Source organism: Cetorhinus maximus, chromosome 20, assembly GCF_964194155.1.
Source record: "Cetorhinus maximus chromosome 20, sCetMax3.hap1.1, whole genome shotgun sequence".
In the NCBI taxonomy this organism is placed as follows: domain Eukaryota; kingdom Metazoa; phylum Chordata; class Chondrichthyes; order Lamniformes; family Cetorhinidae; genus Cetorhinus; species Cetorhinus maximus.
In genome coordinates this window covers 94,653,062-94,676,219 of record NC_135898.1, presented here as the reverse complement: position 1 = coordinate 94,676,219, position 23,158 = coordinate 94,653,062, and the positions used below count along the sequence as shown (strand labels likewise).

Below are 23,158 nucleotides of genomic sequence, written 5' to 3'. Positions count from 1 at the left end.
AAGGTGGGACCTGTACAAGCGGGATGGTCTACATCTGAACCTGAAGGGGACTAACATTCTTGTGGGCGGGTTTGCTAGTGCTGTTGGGAGGAGTTTAAACTGATTCGGCAGGGGGAGGGGACACAGGATGTTAGCAGAATAGGGACACATTATAATACAATAAAACAATCAATTCAGAGGGAGGACAGCTGCAATAAGCTTCAAGGGAGTAAGGCAAGGCTGGATGGCCTCTATTTTAATGCCAGGAGTACTACAGGTAAAACGGATGAGTTAAGGGTGAGGATTGACACGTGGAATTGTGATATAGTAGCCATCACTGAGACGTGGTTGAGGGAAGGGCAGGATTGGCAGCTCAACATTCTGGGATATAGAATCTTCAGGTGAGACAGGGGAGGGGGTAAAAGAGGAGGAGGGGTTGTATTATTAGTTAAGGAGTCAGTTACTGCGGTAAGGAGAAATGATATCTTGGAGGGGGCATCGAATGAAGCTTTGTGGGTAGAGCTTAGGAATAAAAAAGGGGCAATCACATTATCAGGTGTTTATTATAGGCCCCCAGATAGTCAGCAGGAAATTGAGGAGAAAATATGTGCACAATTTGTGGAGGTGCGTAAAAATAATAACAATAGGGTGATTATGTTAGGTGATTTCAACTTTCCCAACATTAATTGGGATAGACATAACGTTAAAGGCTTGGATGGAGTGGATTTCTTGAAATATGTACAGGAGAACTTTTTAGGTCAATATGTAGAGGGTCCAACAAGGGACGGTGCATTGCTGGACCTAATTCTGGGGAATGAAGCCGGACAGGCGGCCGAGTTGGTGGTGGGTGAGCATTTTAGCGATAGAGACCACAACATGGTACAGTTTAAGTTTGTTATGGACAAAGAAATCAACAAGTTGCAAAGAAATGTTTTGGATTGGGGGAGAGTGGATTTTAGTAAAATAAGGCAGGATCTGGCCAAGGTAGACTGGGAACAGCTACTTGTGGGGAAATCTACAGAGGAGCAGTGGGGGGCGTTCAAAAAGGAAATGGGGAGGGTACAGGTTCAACATGTTCCCTCTAGGGTGATAGGAAGGAGTAACAAGCCCAGAGAACCATGGATGACCAGAGATATTCAGGTTACGATGAGAAGGAAAAGAGAGGCTTTTAGCAGGTACAAGGGAAGCAAATCAGCAGAGGCATTAGTGGAGTACAGACAGTGCAGGGTGGAGCTTAAGAAAGCAATTAGGAGAGCAAAGAGGGGATATGAGAAAGCTCTGGCTGGTAAAAGTAGGGAAAATCCCAAGATATTCTATCAGTATATCAATGGGAAAAGGATAACCAGGGAAAGAGTAGGGCCCATAAGGGACCAAGGGGGCAATCTATGGGTGGAGCCAGAGGACATCACTAGAGTGTTGAATGAATACTTCACATCCATCTTCACCCAAGAGAATGAGGATGAAGGTATCGAACTCGGGGAGAGAGACTGCGAGGTTCTTAAGCAAATTGATATAGGGAGTGACAAGGTATTGGAGGTGTTGGCAGGCTTAAAAGTGGACAAATCTCCAGGTCCGGGTGATTTGTGTCCCAGACTGCTGAGGGAGGCAAGGGAGGAGATCGCAGGGGCTCTGACCCAAATTTTTAATTCCTCTCTGGCCACGGGGGAGGTGCCAGAGGACTATAGAACAGCTAATGTGGTTTCACTATTTAAGAAGGGTTGTAGAGATAAGCCAGGGAACTACAGACCAGTGAGTCTCACATCAGTGGAAGGGAAACTATTGGAGAAAATTCTGAAGGAAAGAATCTATCTCCACTTGGAGAGGCAAGGTTTGATCAGGGATAGTCAGCATGGCTTTGTCAGAGGGAGGTCATACCTAACAAATTTGATTGAATTTTTTGAGGAGGTGACCAGGTGTGTAGATGAGGGTCGTGTAGTTGATGTAGTTTATATGGATTTCAGCAAAGCCTTTGACAGGGTCTCACATGGGAAACTTATAAAGAAGGCAAAGGCACATGGGATACAGGGTAATTTGATAATGTGGATTCAAAATTGACTTAGTTGTAGGAAGCAGAGGGTGATGACAAGAAGGATGCTTTAGTGACTGGAAGCCAGTGCCCAGTGGCGTACCACAGGGATCTGAAGGATGTGATTGCATTGGAGGGGGTGTAATGAAGATTCACCAGGATGTCGCCTGGGATGAAACATTTAAGTTATGAAGAGAGGTTGGATAGACTTGGGTTGTTTTCGTTGGAGCAGAGGAGACTGAGGTGTGACCTGATCGAGGTGTACAAGATTATGAGGAGCATGGACAGGGTGGATAGGGAGCAGTTGTTCCCCTTGGTTGAAGGGTCAGTCACGAGGGTACATAGGTTCAAGGTGAGGGGCAGGAGGTTTAGGGGGGATGTGAAGAAAAACTTTTTTACCCAGAGGGTGGTGACGGTCTGGAATGCGCTGCCTGGGAGGGTGGTGGAGGCAGGTTGTCTCACCTTCTTTAAAAAGTACCTGGATGAGCATTTGGCATGTCATAACATTCAAGGCTATGGGCCAAGTGCTGGTAAATGGGATTAGGTAGGTAGGTCAGGTGTTTCTCACGTGTAGGTGCAGACTCAATGGGCCGAAGGGCCTCTTCTGCACTGTGTGATTCTGTGATTCTGTGAAAGAGTAATCATCCCTAAGTTGCATTCACAAGTCACTAGATGCCCATATCAGAACAGCCTTGGTGGAGATAAAAACAAAAAACTACTGCGGATGCTGGAAATCCAAAACAAAACAAAAACAGAATTTCCTGGAAAAACTCAGCAGGTCTGGCAGCATCGGTGGAGAAGAAAAGAGTTGACGTTTTGAGTCCTCATGACTCTTCAACAGAACTGAGTAATATTAGGAGAGGGGTGAAATATAAGCTGGTTTAAGGTCGGGGGGTGGGAGGGGGTGGAGGGGGGGAGAGACGTTGGGGTGGGGGGAGAGAAGTTGAGGGTGGGGTGGTTGTAGGTACAGCAAGCAGTGATAGGAGCAGACAATCAAAAGATGTCACAGATAAAGGAACAAAGAGGTGTTGAAGGTGGTGATATTATCTAAGAGAATGTGCTAATTAAGAATGGATGGCAGGACACTCAAGGTACAGCTCTAGTGGGGGTGGGGTGGAAAGACTGACAGGGCATTACAGGTATAGATTTAAAAATAATGGAAATAGGTGGGAAAAGAAAAATCTATATAAATTATTGGAAAAAACAAAAGGGAGGGGGAAGAAACGGAAAGGGGGTGGGGATGGACGAGGGAGTTTAAGATCTAAAGTTGTTGAATTCAATATTCAGTCCGGAAGGCTGTAAAGTGCCTAGTCGGAAGATGAGGTGCTGTTCCTCCAGGTTGCGTTGGGCTTCACTGGAACAATGCATCAAGCCAAGGACAGACATGTGGGAAAGAGCGCAGGGTGGAGTGTTAAAATGACAAGCGACAGGGAGGTTTGGGTCTTTCTTGCGGACAGACTGCAGGTGTTCTGCAAAGCGATCGCCCAGTTTACGTTTGGTCTCTCCAATGTAGAGGAGACCGCATTGGGAGCAACGAATGCAGTAGACTAAGTTAGGGGAAATGCAAGTGAAATGCTGCTTCACTTGAAAGGAGTGTTTGGGCCCTTGGACAGTAAGGAGAGAGGAAGTGAAGGGGCAGGTGTTGCATCTTCTGCGTGGGCATGGGGAGGTGCAATAGGTGGGGGTTGAGGAGTAGGGGTTGATGGAGGAGTGCCTTGGTGGAGGTCTGACAGTAGGTGGCCTGGATATCCACTTGGCCAAGCATAGCTTATGGTTCAGGGAGACCAAGAATCATCGAAACAAATTCTATATTCAAACATCTCATAAGCAGGCTGCTTGGGCAATAGTGTTTGTACCAGTTCTTTGAAAGAATTTGCCAATTAGTTCCACTCCCCTACTCTAACCCCCAAGCCCTGTATAAATTTATCCTTTGTAAGCATATATCCAATTCCAAAAGATGAAGAAAAAAACTCAGCTTCAAAAATATCCAAAGAATATCCATAGAAATATGTCACTAGTCGCTTAATTAAATAGCTGCTAACATTAAATCCACAAAAAGTTAAATATATTAACTGAGGTTTTTTTGTTGTTTATTTTGAACAGTAGAATATTGTTTCTTGAAAATGTAATCTAGAAAATGCATCTTTTCATGTTTTCCAAGTTGTATAATCATAAGAATCCAAATGTGATTAACATTTAACTTGTTGTGTGGTATAAATAAAATCATATTGGCTACCCTTGCAAATAGATAACCTCCAAAATTGAACCCTTATCATCAGGGGGTTAATATGATCAATAACTTGCATATACACTGCACTGTGAACTTAAAACTTTTTTTGTGCTTAAAGAGTGTGGCCTATATTTGAACGGCACATCTCAAAGGCTGACCCGGAGCTACAAATGCTCCTGGTCTTGAGACTGATCAAAGGTTTGCTCATATCATTGTCCCTTCGTGGGGTTTGACCACCTGCAATTATGCAAATAAAACGCTGGGCTCGTATTAATCAACTTTGCTTAAGAACATTTGAACAGTACAGTTCCTTTTTTTCAGTCCTTCCTCACTTTATATCCCTTCCCCTGTGTGTTACTGCATCACACGTTTTTACTGAACAAAGAAGAAAGGGAAGCCACCTGCTGTCAGACATCTGCTGGAGTTTGTTCTTCGTCTCCACACGGGAGATGAACATCACCAGCCTGGATGGACTTCAACTCTAAGCTTCTCAACCCTTCTGCAAAGGGCCTGGTCCCTGGTCATTTCTTCCTAGCTGAGATCAGGAACTTGTCACTTGAGGAATCAAGGGCATGATCTCATGCCCTACTGCTCAATAACATTGTGCACTAGAGTGCCAACACACTACCTCAGCATGCCTCCTCTTTGATTGTTGGATAGTCTTGTCAAATGGCTAACCAGTAGAACAAACACTGGGACATACCTGCTCCTTTGTGTTTCTTTCTAGCTCTGGTCCTGGTGATCCTCTGCTGCTCTGAGGTGATGACGATTGTTTCCTAGAACACTGACCATCTTCGTCACTAACCTGCCATCAGAATGAGAGTGAATTTGAAGTATCATGCCTTGAACTGAGCAAGAATAAACTATATGCCAAGAGTGAGTGAGTCTTCTCTGTATGTTAGCTTTAAGAGAGCTGCACAAAATGAGCTTGGAGCATCTTAAAGTTGTTCCCAGCAGGCGCAGAATAACCGCAGAATGGCTAGCATGGGAAATGAGTAAAAACACAGTACTGAAGTTGGTTCTGAGGGTCATTTATTGGTGAAGAGCAAGAGAAGTTTTGTTTTGCATCTAACTACACCAAGTTTAATCCAGAAATAAAAACAGAATTATCTGGAAAAACTCAGCAGGTCTGGCAGCATCGGTGGAGAAGAATAAAGTTGACGTTTCGAGTCCTCATGACCCTTCAACAGAACAGTTCTGTTGAAGGGTCATGAGGACTCGAAACGTCAACTTTATTCTTCTCCGCCGATGCTGCCAGACCTGCTGAGTTTTTCCAGGTAATTCTGTTTTTGTTTTGGATTTCCAGCATCCGCAGTTTTTTGTTTTTATCTTAGTTTTGATCCAGGAGTGTTTTACGTGCATGGACACTGGGTGCCTGAAAGAAGAAATATTTCCATTTCCCCTGTTATCTTCCCTCAACCTGATTGGCACATAATTTTACAAAAAGTTTTGTGTAATAATGTGGTGTTTGGATAAAACATGCAAAAAAATTGTACTCATTATTTGTAAACTGTATTTATAGAATGTGAATGAGTTCTTATATTTAAAACTTCTGGATATGTGTATGAGGCTGAGAATAATATTGAAAGGATTTTGTAGCTTTAATAAGTATATGAATCTTGTGTCTCTTGCACTTTGTTTAAGCATCAGAACAGCAGAAACTGAGACGAAAACTCTAACTATAAAAAATGGATGGGTTCGGGTGGGGATTTAAAGTCTTAAAAATCAGAATCCTGACCCAATCCCGCCTCCAAACCACCCATGCTTCTGACTTCAACAGAGGTGAGAAGGTGGGTGGGCAACCAAACCCCCTCCAAGGAGGAGTGTTGGCATTTTAAACATTAAAATAAGGTTGCAATCTTCACTGTTATTCAGCTTTCTCTGTTTAACTGTGGACAGCTGATTTTGCTGAGTCTTGGATAACAAGGCAGCTACACCTAGGACTGGACTGCCAGGTGAATGAGGTAAGTGTCTTTACACCTACTTGCTGGATTTAGCAGGCCTGCCTGGGGAGATTCTAATTATTCTTCACTTAATTCATCAATTGCATCTTGATTTTAAAATTCTCAACCTTGTTTTCAAATCCTTCTGTGGCCTCAGCCCTCCCTATCTCTGTTACCTCCAGCCTCACAACCCCTGCAGCACTGCTCTAATTCTGGCCTTTCGAGCATCCCTGATTTTAATCGCTCCACCATTGGCAGCCGCACCTTTAGTTGCCTAGATACCAAGCTGGCTGCAGACCAGTGTATATGTGGGACAGTAACAAGAAGAAACACAAGTCAGTCACCCCTGCAAAGACAAGCAGGCGACTTTCTCTCTCTCTCTCTCTCTTGCTGGGCAGGGGGGCAAGTGTGTTCTAGCAGAGACCACAAGAAAAAAGATACAAGGCAGCCTCTTCAGTTACCCCGCAGAGAGAACCAGGATTCTTCCTCCTGAGACAAGCCAACAAGTGTCTCCAACAGACTGTGAATCTGCCAAAGTCAGCTTTACCAATATCACTCAACTTAACAGCCACAACGTACCACCATCTACGCCTCACGGTCAAGCCAAGGACTGATTTGTATATCTTTAAACTTTAATTTGGACTCTTAACTTCTCATTTCTGATCTGTGTGTCGCATCATTTTATTATTTTTCTTCAGGTTTTTAGTAACTAATAAACTTACTCTTTCTTTGACTCAAGAAAGCTGAGTTAAATTGGCTCCTTATTAAAAACAAACACATTTGATCTGGGAAAAGGCATCCATGGGGAAAACATCTTTGAAACTAACCTTGTTGTGACCAACTGAGGGGGTTGAACAAAGAGAGGGTCTGGCTCATTCCTCCTTGCTTGGGATCATGAAAAAATTGGGATCCCATCCCAGTCAGAACAAATTGGGGATCTCGACTGGGAATTTAACAAATTAGGGACCTCGCCTGGGACCGGACGTAACAAATTTTATGTGATAATGCTCCTGTGAACCACTTGGGGACGTTTTATCACGTTAAAGGAGCAATATAAATATCAGTTGTTGTTATTGTTGTTGCACACCCTCACCCCTGACCATAAGGTTTCCGACCTCGGCTTCCCTCCCACCTAGGTCTCTGACCTCCTGCCATCACCATTCCAGGCCTCTCAATCCCCCAGCTCCCAGGAATTTTGTTCCCCGCAACCCCAGGCCACTGGCCTCCCTCTCCAAGCCCCAATCCTTTCCCAAGGATCCTCTTCCCAGGATTCCAATTTCCCAAATCCCCAGGTTTATAATACCCCCTGACCTTTCTCCTGGGATCAGCCTCCCTGGGATCGCCATGCCTCCCCTCCAACCCTTCCCCCCAACCTATTGACTCCCCTTGCTGTTTCACTGGGATAGAAACCCCTTGGCCCATTTCCAATTGAACCTCCCCACCTTCTCTCCCAGTCAACCCCTTTTCCACCATCCCTGATCAACCCCCTTTCTCCCTTCTGGAATTGACTGTCCTTCCCCATCCCCAGCTCTGCTTCCCCCCACCACCCGATCGACTTCCCCTCTCCCTCCAGAGCAGATGTACTCTGCCCTGGGATATTCACTGATCTGTACCCATCCCGACCCGAAGCCAAGGCTCAGGCTGGATTCTGGTTGGCAAATTGTTCAGTGACCTGGCTCCTGAGTTCTCCCTGCCTTACCAACACACCACCCCCCTTCCCTAATGGGTCAGGAAAGCTAAATCCAGCCCTTACTGTCTAACACCATGTAACTTATCTCAGAGGATCATCCAAGATCATACATGTCGCTATGAAATAAAAGTAAAATAAGTCAGATACCTTTTGCAGTGAAACTTGTTGTGACTACTGCATTGAAAGAGTTTTATTGAGCAATAGCTGACAAGACAGTAAAGGACTTAATGGGTTGTAAAGCACGAGGTGACATCCCGGGGTTATGAAAGGCGCTGTATCAATGCAAGTTCTTTGTTTAAAAACTCTGATGCAAACTCTACTCAAAATGGGACTTTACAAGAACAGTGGTTGGTGACAATGACAGAATTGATTCCTTGCATTGGACAATGGCCATGACATTTCATTCTCACCTCACTATCAGATGTTCCATCTTTCTGCTCACTCGTTTCAGCCTCTTCAAGAGCTGTGTGGATCCTGTCTGTCTGAGTTGGAGGTGACAGACTGTCAGATTGTCCCTTGTCCTCAGTCTGATCTTGGCTGCCTGAAGTTCTTCTCCGTCCTGATCGCTGATGGACCTCACTATCTTTCCCTTTAGTCTGCGATGAATGTTGACTCTTCATTGATTTAAGCTTTTGTTCTTTCTTATAATCCTCTTCATTTCGGAGCTTGTACTTGGACTGGGATGGAATTAGGTTTTGCAGGCTGGATTTTGCATATTTATCTTTATGTCCTTGGTATCCATCTCCTCTGTCCTCCAATGTCTTTGGGCTAGATCGTCCACTTGATTTTAAATATTGTTTTCTGTCATAGGATTCATCTTTTTCCTCCTCTCTTCTTTTATAAGAATGATAGTCCTGTGACCCTTTTCTTTCCATTCCATTATTCCGCTCTCCCCTGCTGATTGCCATCGGGCTCAGATTGCTCCTCCTGGGGCTCAGTGAGGAACGCTGGGAAGAACCACAGGAAGTCAAGCTTGGGCTATGAGATTCCATCCTAGGGCTGAAAGACCGAGCAAGGGGACTGCGGGACCTGGGTCTTTCCAATCTGTAACAAGAAATGGTCTGATTGTATAAAACAATACTCAGTAACAAGATGTCAGTGAAAGTACTCAGTACTTGACCTTCAGTATGATTTTCTGAACATCACAATTACTTTCAAATGGGAATGACTGGTGCAGTATTGAAGGATCATAGTTAGTAGGGGAGCTCCATGAAATGAATTTGGTCATTCTCAATCTAGTTTCTATTGTTTTCAGGTCCATAACAGGAAATTGCCTAGGGTTTATCCCATGTTGGCACTGATTCAATATTCTCATTCAGAGAGACCTTAGAAACAATTCAACAGTGGCATCGGTTATAGGAATCGCACTGTGTGGGATTCCTCTGCAGTGATTTGAGGACTAACTCCAGGCTGATTGTTCAATGTGATTCTGGATCCTGCACTGTCAGAGGTGCCATCTTCTGAATTAAATGGAGTCTTCTCAAGTAAACATAAAAGATCCCATGGAACTGCTTGAAGAAGAGTAGGGGCGTTCTCCTAGTGTCCAGGCCAATGTTTACCCTTTAACCATTACTATAAAAAGCAATCAATCTAATCATTTATCTCATTGCTGTTTGTGGTGCTTGTTTGTACAACTCGGCTGCCACATTTGCCTGCATTACAACAGTGACTATCTCACTGACTGTGTAGCACTTTGGGGTGTCTCGAGAATGTGGAAAATGCTACAAAATGCAAGTTATTTAACTTGCCTTTGTCCACATTTATAATGAAAACTGCCTGTGTAAACTTATCAGGTTATAAATATATACTCTCTCACCAGTGGTGATACAGTCTCTCAATTTTGCATCTCCTGGTTATACACCTGTACTGCAGAGAAACACTGAGTTTTAACCAGTATTGCTTTTTGGCAATTCCAAATTGCTTGTAAGTTTTCCTATTTAAGTATAAATAATGATATAACATCAAATATATAAAGTTAGGGGCAAAAGGACTTCAAAATATGAACTGGACAACCCTTTGCACGACCTGGTCCAATCATCCCTCACCCTCTGACCTCATTACGCTTGAAGACTTGGCCTCAGCATCACCATAAATATTGACTAGTATATAAAAAGTATTTTCCCAAATTTTGAAAAATGCACCAGATAACGTTTTATTAAAAATCAGGCTTTTCTGGGGACAGGGGATGCTTTCAGATAAAAGCATGAAAGCAAGCCATCTACAGAACTGCTTTTGTCTGCACTGGAGTGCTGCATTAGAGTGCTTCAATTGGAGTTTGGTGAGAGAGGGAGTTCGCTGAAGAGGAAGGAGTGATCCTTTCATTTTCTACCTTTCCTCAGCAAGAATCCTTGTTAAGTAGGACCTAGTGATTATTTCTTCCGTCCTTAATATTCTCTAAACTAGAGGAAGTAAAAGTAAAGGGAGTAATTTAAGATTAGGTCATGGCAGGGCAGCTCAGCCAAGTGGAATGTTCCTCCTGTTCGATGTGGGAAGTCAGGGACACTTACAGTGTCCAGGGTGACCATGTGTGCAGGAAGTGTCTCCAGCTGCAGCAGCTCAAAATCCACATTTCGGAGCTGGAGCTGCAGCTGAAGTCACAGTGGAGCATCTGCAAAGATCAGATCTTCATGGATAGCATGTACAGTGAGGTGGTCACGCCGCAGATCAAGAATGCACAGGCAGAAAGGGAATGGGTGACCGCCAGACAGAATAAAAGCATTAGGCAGGTAGTGCAGGAGTCCCCTGGGTTCATCTTGCTCTCCAATAGATTTTCTGTTTTGGATACTGCTGGGGGAGTTGGTTTCTCAGGAGAAATGCAGCAAAAGCCAAGTCCACGGCACCGCGAGTGGCTCAGCTGCACAAAGTGGGGGGTGGGGGAAAGAGTGGGAGAGCAATAGCGACAGGAGGTTCTATCGTAAGGGGAACAGATAGATGTTTTTGTGGCCGCAGACATGACTCCAGGATGATATGTTGCTTCCCTGGTGCCAGGGTCAAGGATGTCACTGAGTGGCTGCAGAACATTCTGAAATGGGACAGTGAACAGCCAGAGGTCGTGGTCCATATCAGTACCAACGACATAGGTAAAAAGAGGGATGAGGCCCTGAAAGCAGAATATAGAGAGCCAGGAAACAAATTAAAAAGCAGGACCTCAAAGGTAGCAATCTCAGGATTATTCCCAATGCCATGTGCTAGTGAGACTGGGAATAGGAGAATAGACCAGATGAATGCTTGGCTAGAGAGATGGTGTAAGAGGGAGGGATTTAGATTCCTGAGGCATTGGGACCGATTCTGGGGACGATGGGACCTGTACAATCTGGATGGGTTGCACCCTAGCAGGACCGGGACCAATATCCTCGCAGGGATATTTCCTAATGCTGTGGGGAGGGTTTAAACTAGATTGGCAGGGGGATGGGAACCTGAGAGGGGAGACACAAGAGAGGGGAACAAAGATAGGAATCAAAGATAGAAAAGTAGAAAGCAAAAGTGGAAGGCAGAGGAAACTAGGGCTAGCAGCAAATAAGGCCATAGTACAAAAAAAATGTATAAAATGTTAAAAAGTTAAGTCTAAAGGTACTGTATCTGAATGCATGGAGCATTTGCAATAAGGTAGACGAATTAACAACACAAATAGATATAAATAGGTACGATATGATTGCAATTACGGAGACATGGTTGCAGGGTGACCAAGGCTGGGAACTGAATATCCAAGGGTACCCAATATTCAGGAAGGACAGGCAACAAGGAAAAGGAGGTGGGGTGGCGTTGTTAGTTGAGGATGAAATCAGTGCGATAGTGAGAGAGGATATTGGCTCAGAAAATCTAGATGTAGAGTCAGTCTGGGTGGAGCTAAGAAGCAACAAGGGGTGGAAAACATTAGTGGGAGTTGTCTATAGGCCTCAAAACAGTAGTGATAAGGTAGGGGACGACATTAAACAGGAAATTAGAGATGCTTGTAACATAGTAATCATGGGTGTCTTTAATCTACATATAGACTGGGCAAACCAAATTAGTAATAATACTATGACAGATGAATTCCTGGAGTGTGTATGAGATGGTTTTTTAGACCAGTATTTCGAGGAGCCAACTAGGGAACAGGCTATCCCAGATTTGGCATTGTGCAATGAGAAGGGGTTAATTAATAGTCTTGTTGTGCAAGTCCTTGATGGAACATTGACCATAACATGATAGAATTCTTCATTTGGATGGAAAGAGAAGTAGTCTGATTTGAAACCAGGGTCCTAAATCTTAACAAAGGAAACTGTGAAGGTATGAGGCATGAGTTGCTAAGACAGATTGGGGAACTTCATTAAAATGCATGATGCTCTATTGGCAATGGCTAATATTTAAGGAACGAATATGTGCATTGCAACAGTTATACATTGCTTTCTGGTGCAAAAACACAGCAGGAAAAGTGGCCCAACCATGGCTAACAAAAGAAATTAAGGATAGTAATAGGTCCAAAGAGAAGTCATATAAAGTTGCTAATAGAAGTAGTAAGCCTCAAGATTGGGAGCAGTTTAGAATTCAGCAAAGGTTGATTAAGAGGGGAAAAATAGAGTATGAGAGTAAACTTGCACAGAACATAAAAGAGGACTATAAAAGCTTCTATAAGTATGTTAAAAGATAAAGATTGGTGTGATGAAAGTATAATAATTTTCATAATATTTTTCTGGTTTATTGTGAAGTAGGTTTATGGGGATAAGTATAGTTGGGTCTGTCTAGGTGATTTAATTACATTTAGACTGCAAGCTTTAAATCATCAAAAGAAGCTAGGTGCTTGACATGCTAATGAGTAAACATGGATGCTGGCTTAACATGTAAGGTGTGAAGGGATTGTTGGATTTCAAAGGGATCTTAATCTGTTTACAGCTAACCAGATAAATAGGGCTAAGATGTGTGTTTATTTTTCCCACAGGTTACATGAAACATGCAACATGAAAGTTTTTATATTATGAGAAAAATACAGTGTCAAAGGCATATGGAACAATAGAATTTACACATTAAAAAGAGAGAAACTTATATAAAGGAGAATGAAAGACAAATGTGAGAGGAGGCCCTGTAATATCTAACAGGAGTGTATGAAATAGACTTAATGAAGCCTCCAGCCATGTGTGCATGAGCCTGCTATGTAATGAAAGTAAAGTTGGGGAAAAGCTATTTGGAATTCCACTGTCAAGTGGGTATTGTGTTAACTTGCTGGTTCTGTTTTAAATCTAACATCTATTTTGGACCGTTGCCTTAAAGGGGGTGTAGCTGGAGGTCATGTTAATTTGGAATTTTAGGAGTTTTTATTTTAGGGGCTATTATATTAGTAGGTAATCGTGGTCTTATGTGTTTTCTTGAAACCTTTTATTTTGTTAATAAAAATTTAATTTAATTTTTAAAATTTCTAAAGGTCTTGGTGGACATATTACTTCTGAATTTAGTGCACACATCTCATAATAAATATAAATTACAAAACCATTGTGATAGCGGACTAAGTTTCCCTTGTGGATTTAGTCCGCCTGGCACACATCATCTGCCACATCATAACAATTGGTGAAGACAAATGTAGGTCCCTTACAGTCCAAAACAGGAGAATTTATAATACAGAATAAGGAAATAGCAGAGCAATTAAACAACTACTTTAGTTCTGGCTTCATGGGGGAAGACACAAATAACTTCCCAGAAATGTTAAGGAATTGAGGGTCTAGTGAGAAGGTGGAATTGAAGGAAATTAGTATTACTAAAAAAATAGTGCTGGAGAAATTAATGGGACTGAAAGCCAATAAATCCCCAGGGCCTGATAATCTATATCCCTGGGTACTAAAGAAGGTGGTGATGGAAATAATGGATGCTTTGGTTGTCATCTTCCAAAATTCTGTAGATTCTGGAACAGTCCCGGCAGATTTGAGGGTGGCAAATGTAACCTCACTATTTAAAAAAAGGAAAGAGGGAGAGAACAGGGAATTATAGACCGGTTAGCCTAACATCAATAGTAGGGAAAATGCTAGAGTCCATTATAAAGAATGTGATAACAGGACACTTAGAAAATATCAGCGGGATTAGACAAAGTCAGCATGGATTTATGAAAGGGAAATCATGTTTGACAAACCTATTGGAGTTTTTTTGAGGATGTAACTAGCAGAATAGATAAGGGAGAACCAGTGGATGTGGTGTATTTGAATTTTCATAAAGCTTCTGGTAAAGATCCACATAAGGGGTCAGTGTGTAAAAGTAAAGCACATGGGATTGGGGGTAATACATTGGCATGGATTGAGAATTGGTTAGTGACAGGAAACAGAGAGTAGGAATAAATGGGTCTTTTTTGGCGAGGCAGGCAGTGACTAGTGGGGTACTGCAGAGATCAGTGCTTGGGCCCCAGCTATTCACAATATATATCAATGATCTGGTGAGGGAACCAAATGTAATATTTCCAAATTTGCTGACAACATGAAACTTGGTGGGAATGTAAGCAGTGAGGAGAGTGTTAAGAGGCTTCAAGGCAATTTAGACAGGTTGAGTGAGTGGGTAAATACATGGCAGATGCAGTATAATGTGGATAATTGTGAAGTTATCCACTTCAGTAGGAAAAACAGAATGGCAGAGTATTATTTAAATGGTGATAGATTGGGAAATGTTGATATACAAAGGGACCTGGGTGTCCTTGTACACCAATCACTGAAAGCAAGCATATAGGTGTAGCAAGCAGTTAAGTAGGCAAATGGTGTGTTGGCCTTCATTGCGAGAGGACTTGAGTACAGGAGCAAGGATGTCTTACTGCAGCTGTACAGAGCCTTGATGAGACCACACCTGGAGTATTGTGTACAGTTTTGGTCTCCTTACCTAAGAAAGGATACACTTGCCATAGAGGGAGTGCAGCAAAGATTCACCAGACTGATTTCTGGGATGGCAGGATTGTCGTATGAGGAGAAATTAGACTGACCAGGCCTGGATTCACTGGAGTTTAGAAGAATGAGAGAGAGGATCTCATTGAAACATATAAAACTCTGACAGGGGTGGACAGACGATGCAGGGATAATATTTCCTCTGGCTGGAGGGGGTTTAGAACAAGGGGTCACAGTTTAAGGGTACGGGGTAGGTCATTTAGGACTGAGATGAGGTGAACCTTCTTCACTCAGAGGATGGTGAACCTGTGGAATTCTCCACCACAGAAGCTGTGGAGGCCAAGTCACTGAATATATTTAAGAAGGAAATAGACAGATTTCTAGGCTCTAAAGGCATCAAGGGTTTGGGGAGAGCACGGGAGTGTGACATTGAGACAGAGGATCAGCCATGATCATATTGAAATGCGGAGCAGGCTCGAAGGGCCGAATGACCTACTCCTGCTCCTAGTTTCTATGTTTCTTTGTCTCATAACGCACAATAAGCCAATGGCTAAATTCGACACTGAGTCCACTGGAAGTTATGTAGTTTACTCATCACAGTTCTGTCCATTGGTATGAGGTGTTGACCGACCTAACCAGCGGCTCTAAAGGAACCACTGGAGGCCACTCAGAAAATCCAGCCAGAAGTAAGAAATGAAAAGAGAATAGAAAGACTTCCATTTGTGTAGCGCCTTCATGATCTCAGTAAGTTCTGCACTTACAGCCAGTGAAGCACTTGAAGCCACTGTTGTAATATAGGAAAGCAGCAGCCAATTTGTGCACAACAAGATCCCACAAACAGCAATGTGATAATGAGCAGAGAATCTGCTTTTGTGAAATGCTCATTCTGTCCCCTCAAAAATCTTGCCACCCACTGGTGGTTCAGACATACTTTGCCCTACTCCCCATCCCCTCACCCCTCCACCCCTTTCTCGATCCTTTAACCATCCCTTCAAGTTGGACTCTACCAAGGTGCCACCAGATTTCCCTTCTAAATTCCAATCGGGGCCATCACTCAGGGATCACCAATCAAATGGAATTGAATTCAGCCTTCACAATGGTTCAACCCTCTCACCAAAGATATCGACAGGCAGCGTAATCATATCATCTATTGACTTCCCTTTAACCGCACAAATGAAAATCACCCCTGTGTATTTTTATTTTGATATGAATTTAATTTCCCAGCAAGACTCCATTTTAAACAAGCTATTTGAACAGTCAAAATAACTGCAGCTATTAAGATGTATTAAGATGTTAATAAATACATTACATTACCTGTCCCAGTCTCTGTGCATCTCCCTCTCCTTTTGAGAATTAATATCATTGATGATTGAGTCAACATTCTTTCCTGGTTTCTAAGGAGAGTTCAAAGAATACAAATTAAAACATGCTGTCTCTCTATTATGGATCAAACTCCGATTTTCCTAACAGCCATATCTGATAAAATGGGTGATCAGGCTATAGTTTTCTCCTCAGTTTCTACACAATCGTATTCTTTAGTATTGATGGCATGTTCGCTCTAAAGGAAGCTAAAGGAATAATTATTCCCCCTGAAAGATGTGAAATGCTAACCAATGGCTTTTTTAAGTCCAGCAAACTGCAGGCTGTTGCCATCAAACATATAACTATAGTAGGGATGGTTTGGTACCAAAAGCTAATCAGCACCAGCATTAATAATTGTCCGTGTATACCTATTCTAGCACTAAGGAGCCAACAGACAACAGGTTTATTGCAAGAGAACCACAAGATAGGAGCATAGGAATAGCCCTTCAAGTCTGTTTTGCTGTTCAGTTAAATCATGGTTGATTTGCACCTTAACTCCTTAACTCCATTTACCTGCCTTTGGTTCTATAATCCCTTAATATCCTTGCATGATTAAAAAAAATCAATCTCGGTTTTGACATTTTTAATCGATAGTGAATAGAGGGAGAGAATTTCAGATGTCCACTGCTCAAGGGAAAACAAGTCTCGTCTATTGGACCTGCCCTCAAAATTTAGCTCCGGTATCATTCTTGAAGCACCTGCACCAAGGTCAAGCTATCCTTCTTCCACAGAGCTGTATAAATGGAAACTGAAAAAGAAATCAGTAAATAGTACTCATTTATGTTCACTGCAAAGCTGCTGTCTCTTATTTGCTACTGCACCAAGTCTAAACTTTGAAAATCAAACCTATTATTAGTGCAGTATAGAACAATCAATGTCATTTTCAACAGGAAGGGTAAAGTTTACACTGGTATCTATAGAATGTAGCCTGAGTTTAATGGGCTGTTGGATTTGAGGTGACCTTTTTGGCAATGTGAAAGTGGTACAATGAGATCAGTAATCTAGGTTATTCTGAGATTGCCCACACACACACTCATTGGCAAATGTCTGAGCCATTAAAAAGGAAAGTAACACCAATACTAGAGAGTTAGTGATAGCTTACTGCTTACAGCTTGATTTTAAATGATCTTTTCGATATATAACTGCCCTTATGGATTCCATTGCGTGCAGGAATGGGCAGAGGGGATGTAGGGGAGTGCTGACATATGGCAGGGTTCCACATGAACATCCCACTCCACAGGATGATAACCAGTGTTGACGCATTATTTCACAAACAAATAAAGGTTTTATTTCTGTGGCTTTTCAAATATCTGCCAAGTAGCATGCCAAGATAAACATCAAACCGGCCAGGTAATAAAGCTGACAGCAAAATACTGCAGATGCTGGAAACCTGAAATAAAACCAGAAAATGCTAGAAAATCTCAGCAGGTCTGGCAGCTACTGCGGAGAGAGAAAAACAGGGTTAATGTTTCAAGTCTGTATGACTCAATAAGTTTACTCCGTTTCTCTCTCCACAGATGTTGCCAGACCTGCTGAGATTTTCCAACATTTTCTGTCTTTATTTCAGCTAATGAGGCTGTTGAGGCTGGGGGCATCAATCAAAAATTTCAAAACTGAGCCGTTATGAAGTAAGGGTATTAAACATTACGGAACCCAGGCAGGTAGATGAAGGTAAGAAGTAGATCAGCCATGGGGAGGGGGCTTGTTTTACAACCTCCCCAGTGGGCGTGTTTGAGATGTTGGGGGCAGGTAAAATAGGACCGGTGGCTAACCCACTACCTTCCTGCCCACCCCTGAGCTGTCCCCCATAATCTGGTGGGCAGGTAAGGCATCAGCCAGTCCACCTGCCCTTAGGCTATTGTGGCTCTAAAATGGACAATTAAGGGCCAGATAAGGGCCTTTTTCTGCCCCTGCTGCCATAATATGATGGGCAGTGGAAGGTGGAATGAAGGAGGCCAGACCACCAGCCCTGGTGAAAAGGTGGGAAGGAAGGTGGTGGTGGGGTTACTGTAGTATAAGGGTCTGGCACATATAGGGTTAATGTAGGACTGAGTATAGTACCACCCACACAATGTTGTAGGAGAGCACATTAACCGCATCCAGGGTCAGTCTAGTGTTGAACAGAGCCACGTGCATTGTTGCAAAACTCGGATACTTACCTTGGAGCTCGCGGACTACAGTTTCCGGCAGGCCTCAGGATTTCTATACGTGCACCGGCCAGGTTAGGGTTGCAGATATTCACCTATTTTCACATCTTCAGGCCTGGAACCGGCCCTGCGCACATGCGCAGAAAAGAAAGTGAAACTGCAGATCAGGTGACCTGAAGAGGAGCGCCATTGCAGAGAAGGTGCCCCAGGGAGCAGGATACAGGGAGGCCAACAGGGAGGGGGTCCCAAACAAGGGAGTGAGACAGAAGACAGTCCCAGGTAAGGGACAAAGGTAGGGATCAGAGATAGACCCCATTGAGTCATGGTCAATGACAGTAGCAGAGAAAAAGGCTCCAAGTTAAAGAAAGAGCTGTGGGGAGCAGACTTGAAGCAAAGTGGGCTTGAGAGAAGCCGAGAAGATCTGAGGGGGCAGCCGAAAGTTGGTGACTCCTTACTGTGGGCCTATTGGAGCAGTGGTGTTCTGCTTGGCACAACTGAAGATCTGAAATTGTGCTTGGAAGGTGAAGCTTAAGTATACTCTGAGATCCAGGGGAAAGGAATCTTGGAAGGCGATATTGAAGCCCTAGAGGTGAATCCTGGTTGAAGCTATCTGTGTGAGAGCAACATGTGGCAGAGAATTCCGGGCAAGTTCTTCAAATGTGGACTTGGAAACCCGTGTGAGAAAGACAGAGTTTCAGTGAGACCGGTTGCCTCACAGTGTAACAAGCATCAGCGTGTGTTGTTGAGAAATCCATAAAGTCTGCTTTGGTCGCAACTGTCATTTACTTTGGAGTGTGGTGTGTCTGACCACAGTTCTTCAGTTGGTTCACATGTGCTGCATACTTACCCTGAATATTAGAGTATAAGATAGATATGGTAAATTGTTTTATCTCTCCGAATTTGTATGTGTCTGTAAAAATATAGCTGGGGTGAAGGAAGAGTGAATTTTCAAATCATTTTCTTGTGTTTGTAATGAGATCTTTCCATCCTTTTTGCCTGGTGTTATATAGTTTATTTTCCTTGTTTAATGTATGTTTTATTATTTGTGTTTGTGTTAAAAGTTCATCAGCAGACTCCTGTAAACTTGTTCAGTAACTTACCTCCACACTTTCTAACAAAAATAAAAGTTAGAATCTATTAAGCCAGGTTTCACTCTGGGATCTGACTTGTCCAGTATTAACATTAACTTGGATTGTAACAGCACCAGCATGGAGACAGCTCCTTGGCTTGTATCCTTTACTGTACGTTTACAAATAGTTCTAAGAACCTACAACAGATACCTCCTTTGGGAGGACTGACCTGTGCGCATTGGGGGCACCGCCCCTAAGATGTTATCCCCCCTTTGTGCCTCCCCGCTTGGTCTCCAAAACTTGACCACCCCAACCCGCCCCTGCTCCCAGGGTCCTGTTTCTTCCATGCCCAAAAAGCACTGACTTGTCTTATTCCGACATCCGTGACACTTCTTCCCGGGCACCGACTTGTAGTCCCAGCTGCGGCCACTACTGCTTCCGGCGCTGCAGGGATGGCACAGCTGCTGGCCAACCTGATTGCGCTCGCAGCCAACCTTTCTACAGCAGGAGGGCGAGCAACTACCCCCCTCCCCCCTCTCCCCCCTCCCCCCTCCCAACTCCCGTAGCCCCCTCAAATCCAGTTCACAATTTACTTGAATGGTCAAGAGGCCAAATGTCCTACTCCTGCTCCAATGTTCCTAAAGTGCTCAAACGTAACATCAGACCAATGTGCTCGCTCCAATATAATTGCACAGAGCAGTTCTATCAAAACACTGATTCATAAAGCAAGATTTTAAAAGTGATCTGCCACCAGGGAGAAACACTATAGCTTCGTCGCTATCGTTGAGTTACCCTGCCCTTTACACCACTCAAACTGCTTGGTTTGTAGTTAAATTAATTAAGTAATCGCTTTAACCAAGGGGAATCAACAGGATGCCTTTATTTATTCTGGTAATTGTGATGGTGGAGAGTGAATCGGAAGGGTGGTGCTGTAACTGGGTAAATCACATCGGAAAATATTAGCTCTGCTGATTATGTTTCGATTTAAGAGGGCGGGTATATAAAGTGAGTGACAGAGTGAGCTCTGAGTGAGCGTGACTGATCTCCCTACAACCCAGATTAGACCCAAGTGCAAAATATGATCCAGGCAGGGACTCCTGCAGGGGATAGTGCTACTGTTGTTTTTAATATTTAACAGGTGGATGTGTAACACAAGTGAAAGGGCATTTCCTTCCTCCCCAGATGGCAGCGAATTCAAATTCTAATGAACTGATCTGTAGCAATAGAGCAGCAACATGTACCATCTTGATGAATTGGGGGAGGAGATGATATGCACCTTCTCTCATCTAATTAAGGGAGACTATTAGAAGTAGTCCACCCATACTCCATATGCACTTGTCCACACACTTACCCTCCTCTTTCCATCCCCATATTGGCTTATAGTTTGTTTACTTCTGCAGATTTAGAGGGGCACATCTCTGACAGAACAGGACAGGGCTGCTATTTATCACAGAGATGCTCCCCAGACATCAGCCCATCTTCTGGCTGTTGAATCATTTGAAAATCGGAGGGTCGGGGGGAGCCCTGACCTTTGCAGTGGAGTCCCATTGAATACAAGTTTGCTGCAGGACTAAGGTGCAGTACAGTCAGCCTCCGTGCTGGTGATTCAAGAGATAACTTACCATTTAGGCATTTGTATTCCATCACTCAGAAAGTGATTGTGCAACCCCAACATGTGTCATGAAATGAACATTTTATCATAATATTTTTCTGGTTTATTGTGAAGTAGGCTTATGGGAGCGAGTATAGTTGGGTCTGTGTGTGATTTAATTACATTTTGTAGTCAAGCTGATCACAAGCTTTAAATCATCAGAAGAAGCTAGATGCTTGACATGCTAATGAGTAAACATAGATGCTGGCTTACCATGTAAGGTGTGAAGGGAATTTGCATTTTTAGATAAACGAAGGGATATTTGGATTTCAAAGGGATCTTAGTATGTTTACAACTAGCCAGATAAGCAAGGCTAAGGAATGTGTTTATTTTTCCCAAAGGTTACTGACAATATATAGTGGCAACATAAAAGTTTTATGTTATGAGGCAGTTATAGTTTCAAAGACATATGGAACGATAGAATTTACATATTAAAAAGAGAGAAACGTATATAAAGGAGAACGAAAGGCTACATGTCAGAAGGCCATCTAACAGGAGTGTGTGAAATAGCCTTAATGAAGCCTCCAGCATTTGTGCATAAGTCTGCTATCTAATGAAACTGAAGCTGGGGAAAAGCCATTTGGAATTCCACTATCCAGGGTATTGTGTTAGCTTGCTGAGTTTGTTTTAAATCGAAAATCTTTTGTGGACTGTTGCCTTAAATGGAGTGTAACTTGGGGTCAGGTTAATTAAGAATTTTAGGAGTTATTATAGTAGTAATTGTAGTCTTATGTTCGTGCTTGACATCTTTCTTTTTGTTTATAAATGTTTTAATTTTTAAAAAAATTTCTAATGGTCTTGGTGGACTTATTACTTCTGAATTCACTGCACACATCTCATAATAAATACAAATTACAAAACCATTGTGATAGTGCGACCAAGTTTCCCTCGTGGATTTGGTCCACCTGCCACGTCATAACACATGCTAAAAAACTTTTGTGATTCCCTCTATTGGTCACAGAATCACAGAATCACAGGGCAGAAGAGGCCCTTCGGCCCATTGAGTCTGCACTGACACGTGACAAACACCTGAGCTACCTACCTAATCCCATTTACCAGCACTTGGCCCATAGCCTTGAATGTTATGATGTGCCAAATGCTCATCCAGGTACTTTTTATTGAAACACTGGATGTTTGGCTCTAACAGGTATTTCCCTGCAGCCAGTTTCTGAAGATTTTGAAGGGAAATATGTTGGGGTATGTATTTCTTTGATTTCCATCTAGTTTGCATAATGTATTTTGTTGCATATTATCCACTGGCTTAATGCCCACTAGTGCATTGTCCACTAATGTGTTGTCCACTGGCACATTGTCCACTAGTGTCCTACCCACTGACATAAGGCATGGTTTTCCAGCCCCTCTGTGGTGGGACCCACCGCGGGGGAAGCAATGGTCTAGCCAAAAGTCCATTGACTTTCGGTGGGACTGGACGATCATGCTGGTGGGCGGGGCCGGAAAATCCCGGCCATATTGTCCACTAGCGCATTGTCCACTAGTGTGTTGTCCGCTGACACATTGTCCACTAGCAGTCATTACAAGCAAAAATGTGGGGGAGACGGGGGTATCGGGGTGTGGGCCTCACACCAAGGCAGGGGTGCGGAGGAGCATGTTTCTGAGCAACTCTCTGCTCTCCTCATTCTCACCAAAAAAATCCAACAAGGACACGCAGAAGTTTACAGCGACTGTGTCATTTCCTATTCAAATTCATTCTTTCCTAGGATGTCAAAACTGGAATTTCTGATTTCCCTCAGTCTCCTCTTTTTTCTGTAATCCACGAGCTGTTAAAAGGCAGCTCAACTTCACCTACCCACTACTTCTTGATCAATACCTTCTGCCCTACTGAACTGTTCATTTCCATTTGTTTTGGCACGACTTTCTTTAGTTGTATTCATTCATGGGATGTGGGCGTCGCCGGCATTTATTGTGCATCCCTAATTGCCCTTGAGAAGGTGGTCTTGAGCTGCCTCTTTGAACCGCTGCAGTCCATGTGGTTTAGGTGCATCCACTGTGCCTATAATATAATTTCATTATAACCTTACCTTCAACTTGAGTTCCTTGTATTGTTTGGACATGCGGACAAGTAGCTGTTGCTCATTAATGGCAGGAGGTTTCTGCTGATAAAATTGCACCATGGCCTGTGCTGCCTCTGGATATGCCATCTCCAAAAAGGCCTGCAAAACAACCCGAGATAATCAGTCTGTGCCCGGTGTAAGTGATGCTCTGATTTAGCTTG

The 23,158-nt window shown here is 43.2% G+C and overlaps 2 protein-coding genes across 2 annotated transcripts in view; both read right to left on the bottom strand.

Moving 5' to 3' along the window:
- Positions 1 to 23,158, bottom strand: part of pdcd4b (programmed cell death 4b) — a 386,498-nt gene that overhangs the window by 110,874 nt on the left and 252,466 nt on the right. The gene's annotated exons all lie outside the window — the stretch shown is intronic.
- rbm20 (RNA binding motif protein 20) overlaps positions 1 to 23,158 on the bottom strand; it is a 253,594-nt gene that overhangs the window by 41,317 nt on the left and 189,119 nt on the right. The window contains exons 7-10 of the mRNA XM_078565173.1: positions 22,965 to 23,096; positions 16,010 to 16,089; positions 8,279 to 8,912; positions 4,939 to 5,040 (exon numbers count right to left, since the gene is read on the bottom strand). Of these exons, the coding sequence (XP_078421299.1) occupies positions 4,939 to 5,040; positions 8,279 to 8,912; positions 16,010 to 16,089; positions 22,965 to 23,096 (948 nt within the window). The remainder of the gene's footprint in view (positions 1 to 4,938; positions 5,041 to 8,278; positions 8,913 to 16,009; positions 16,090 to 22,964; positions 23,097 to 23,158) is intronic.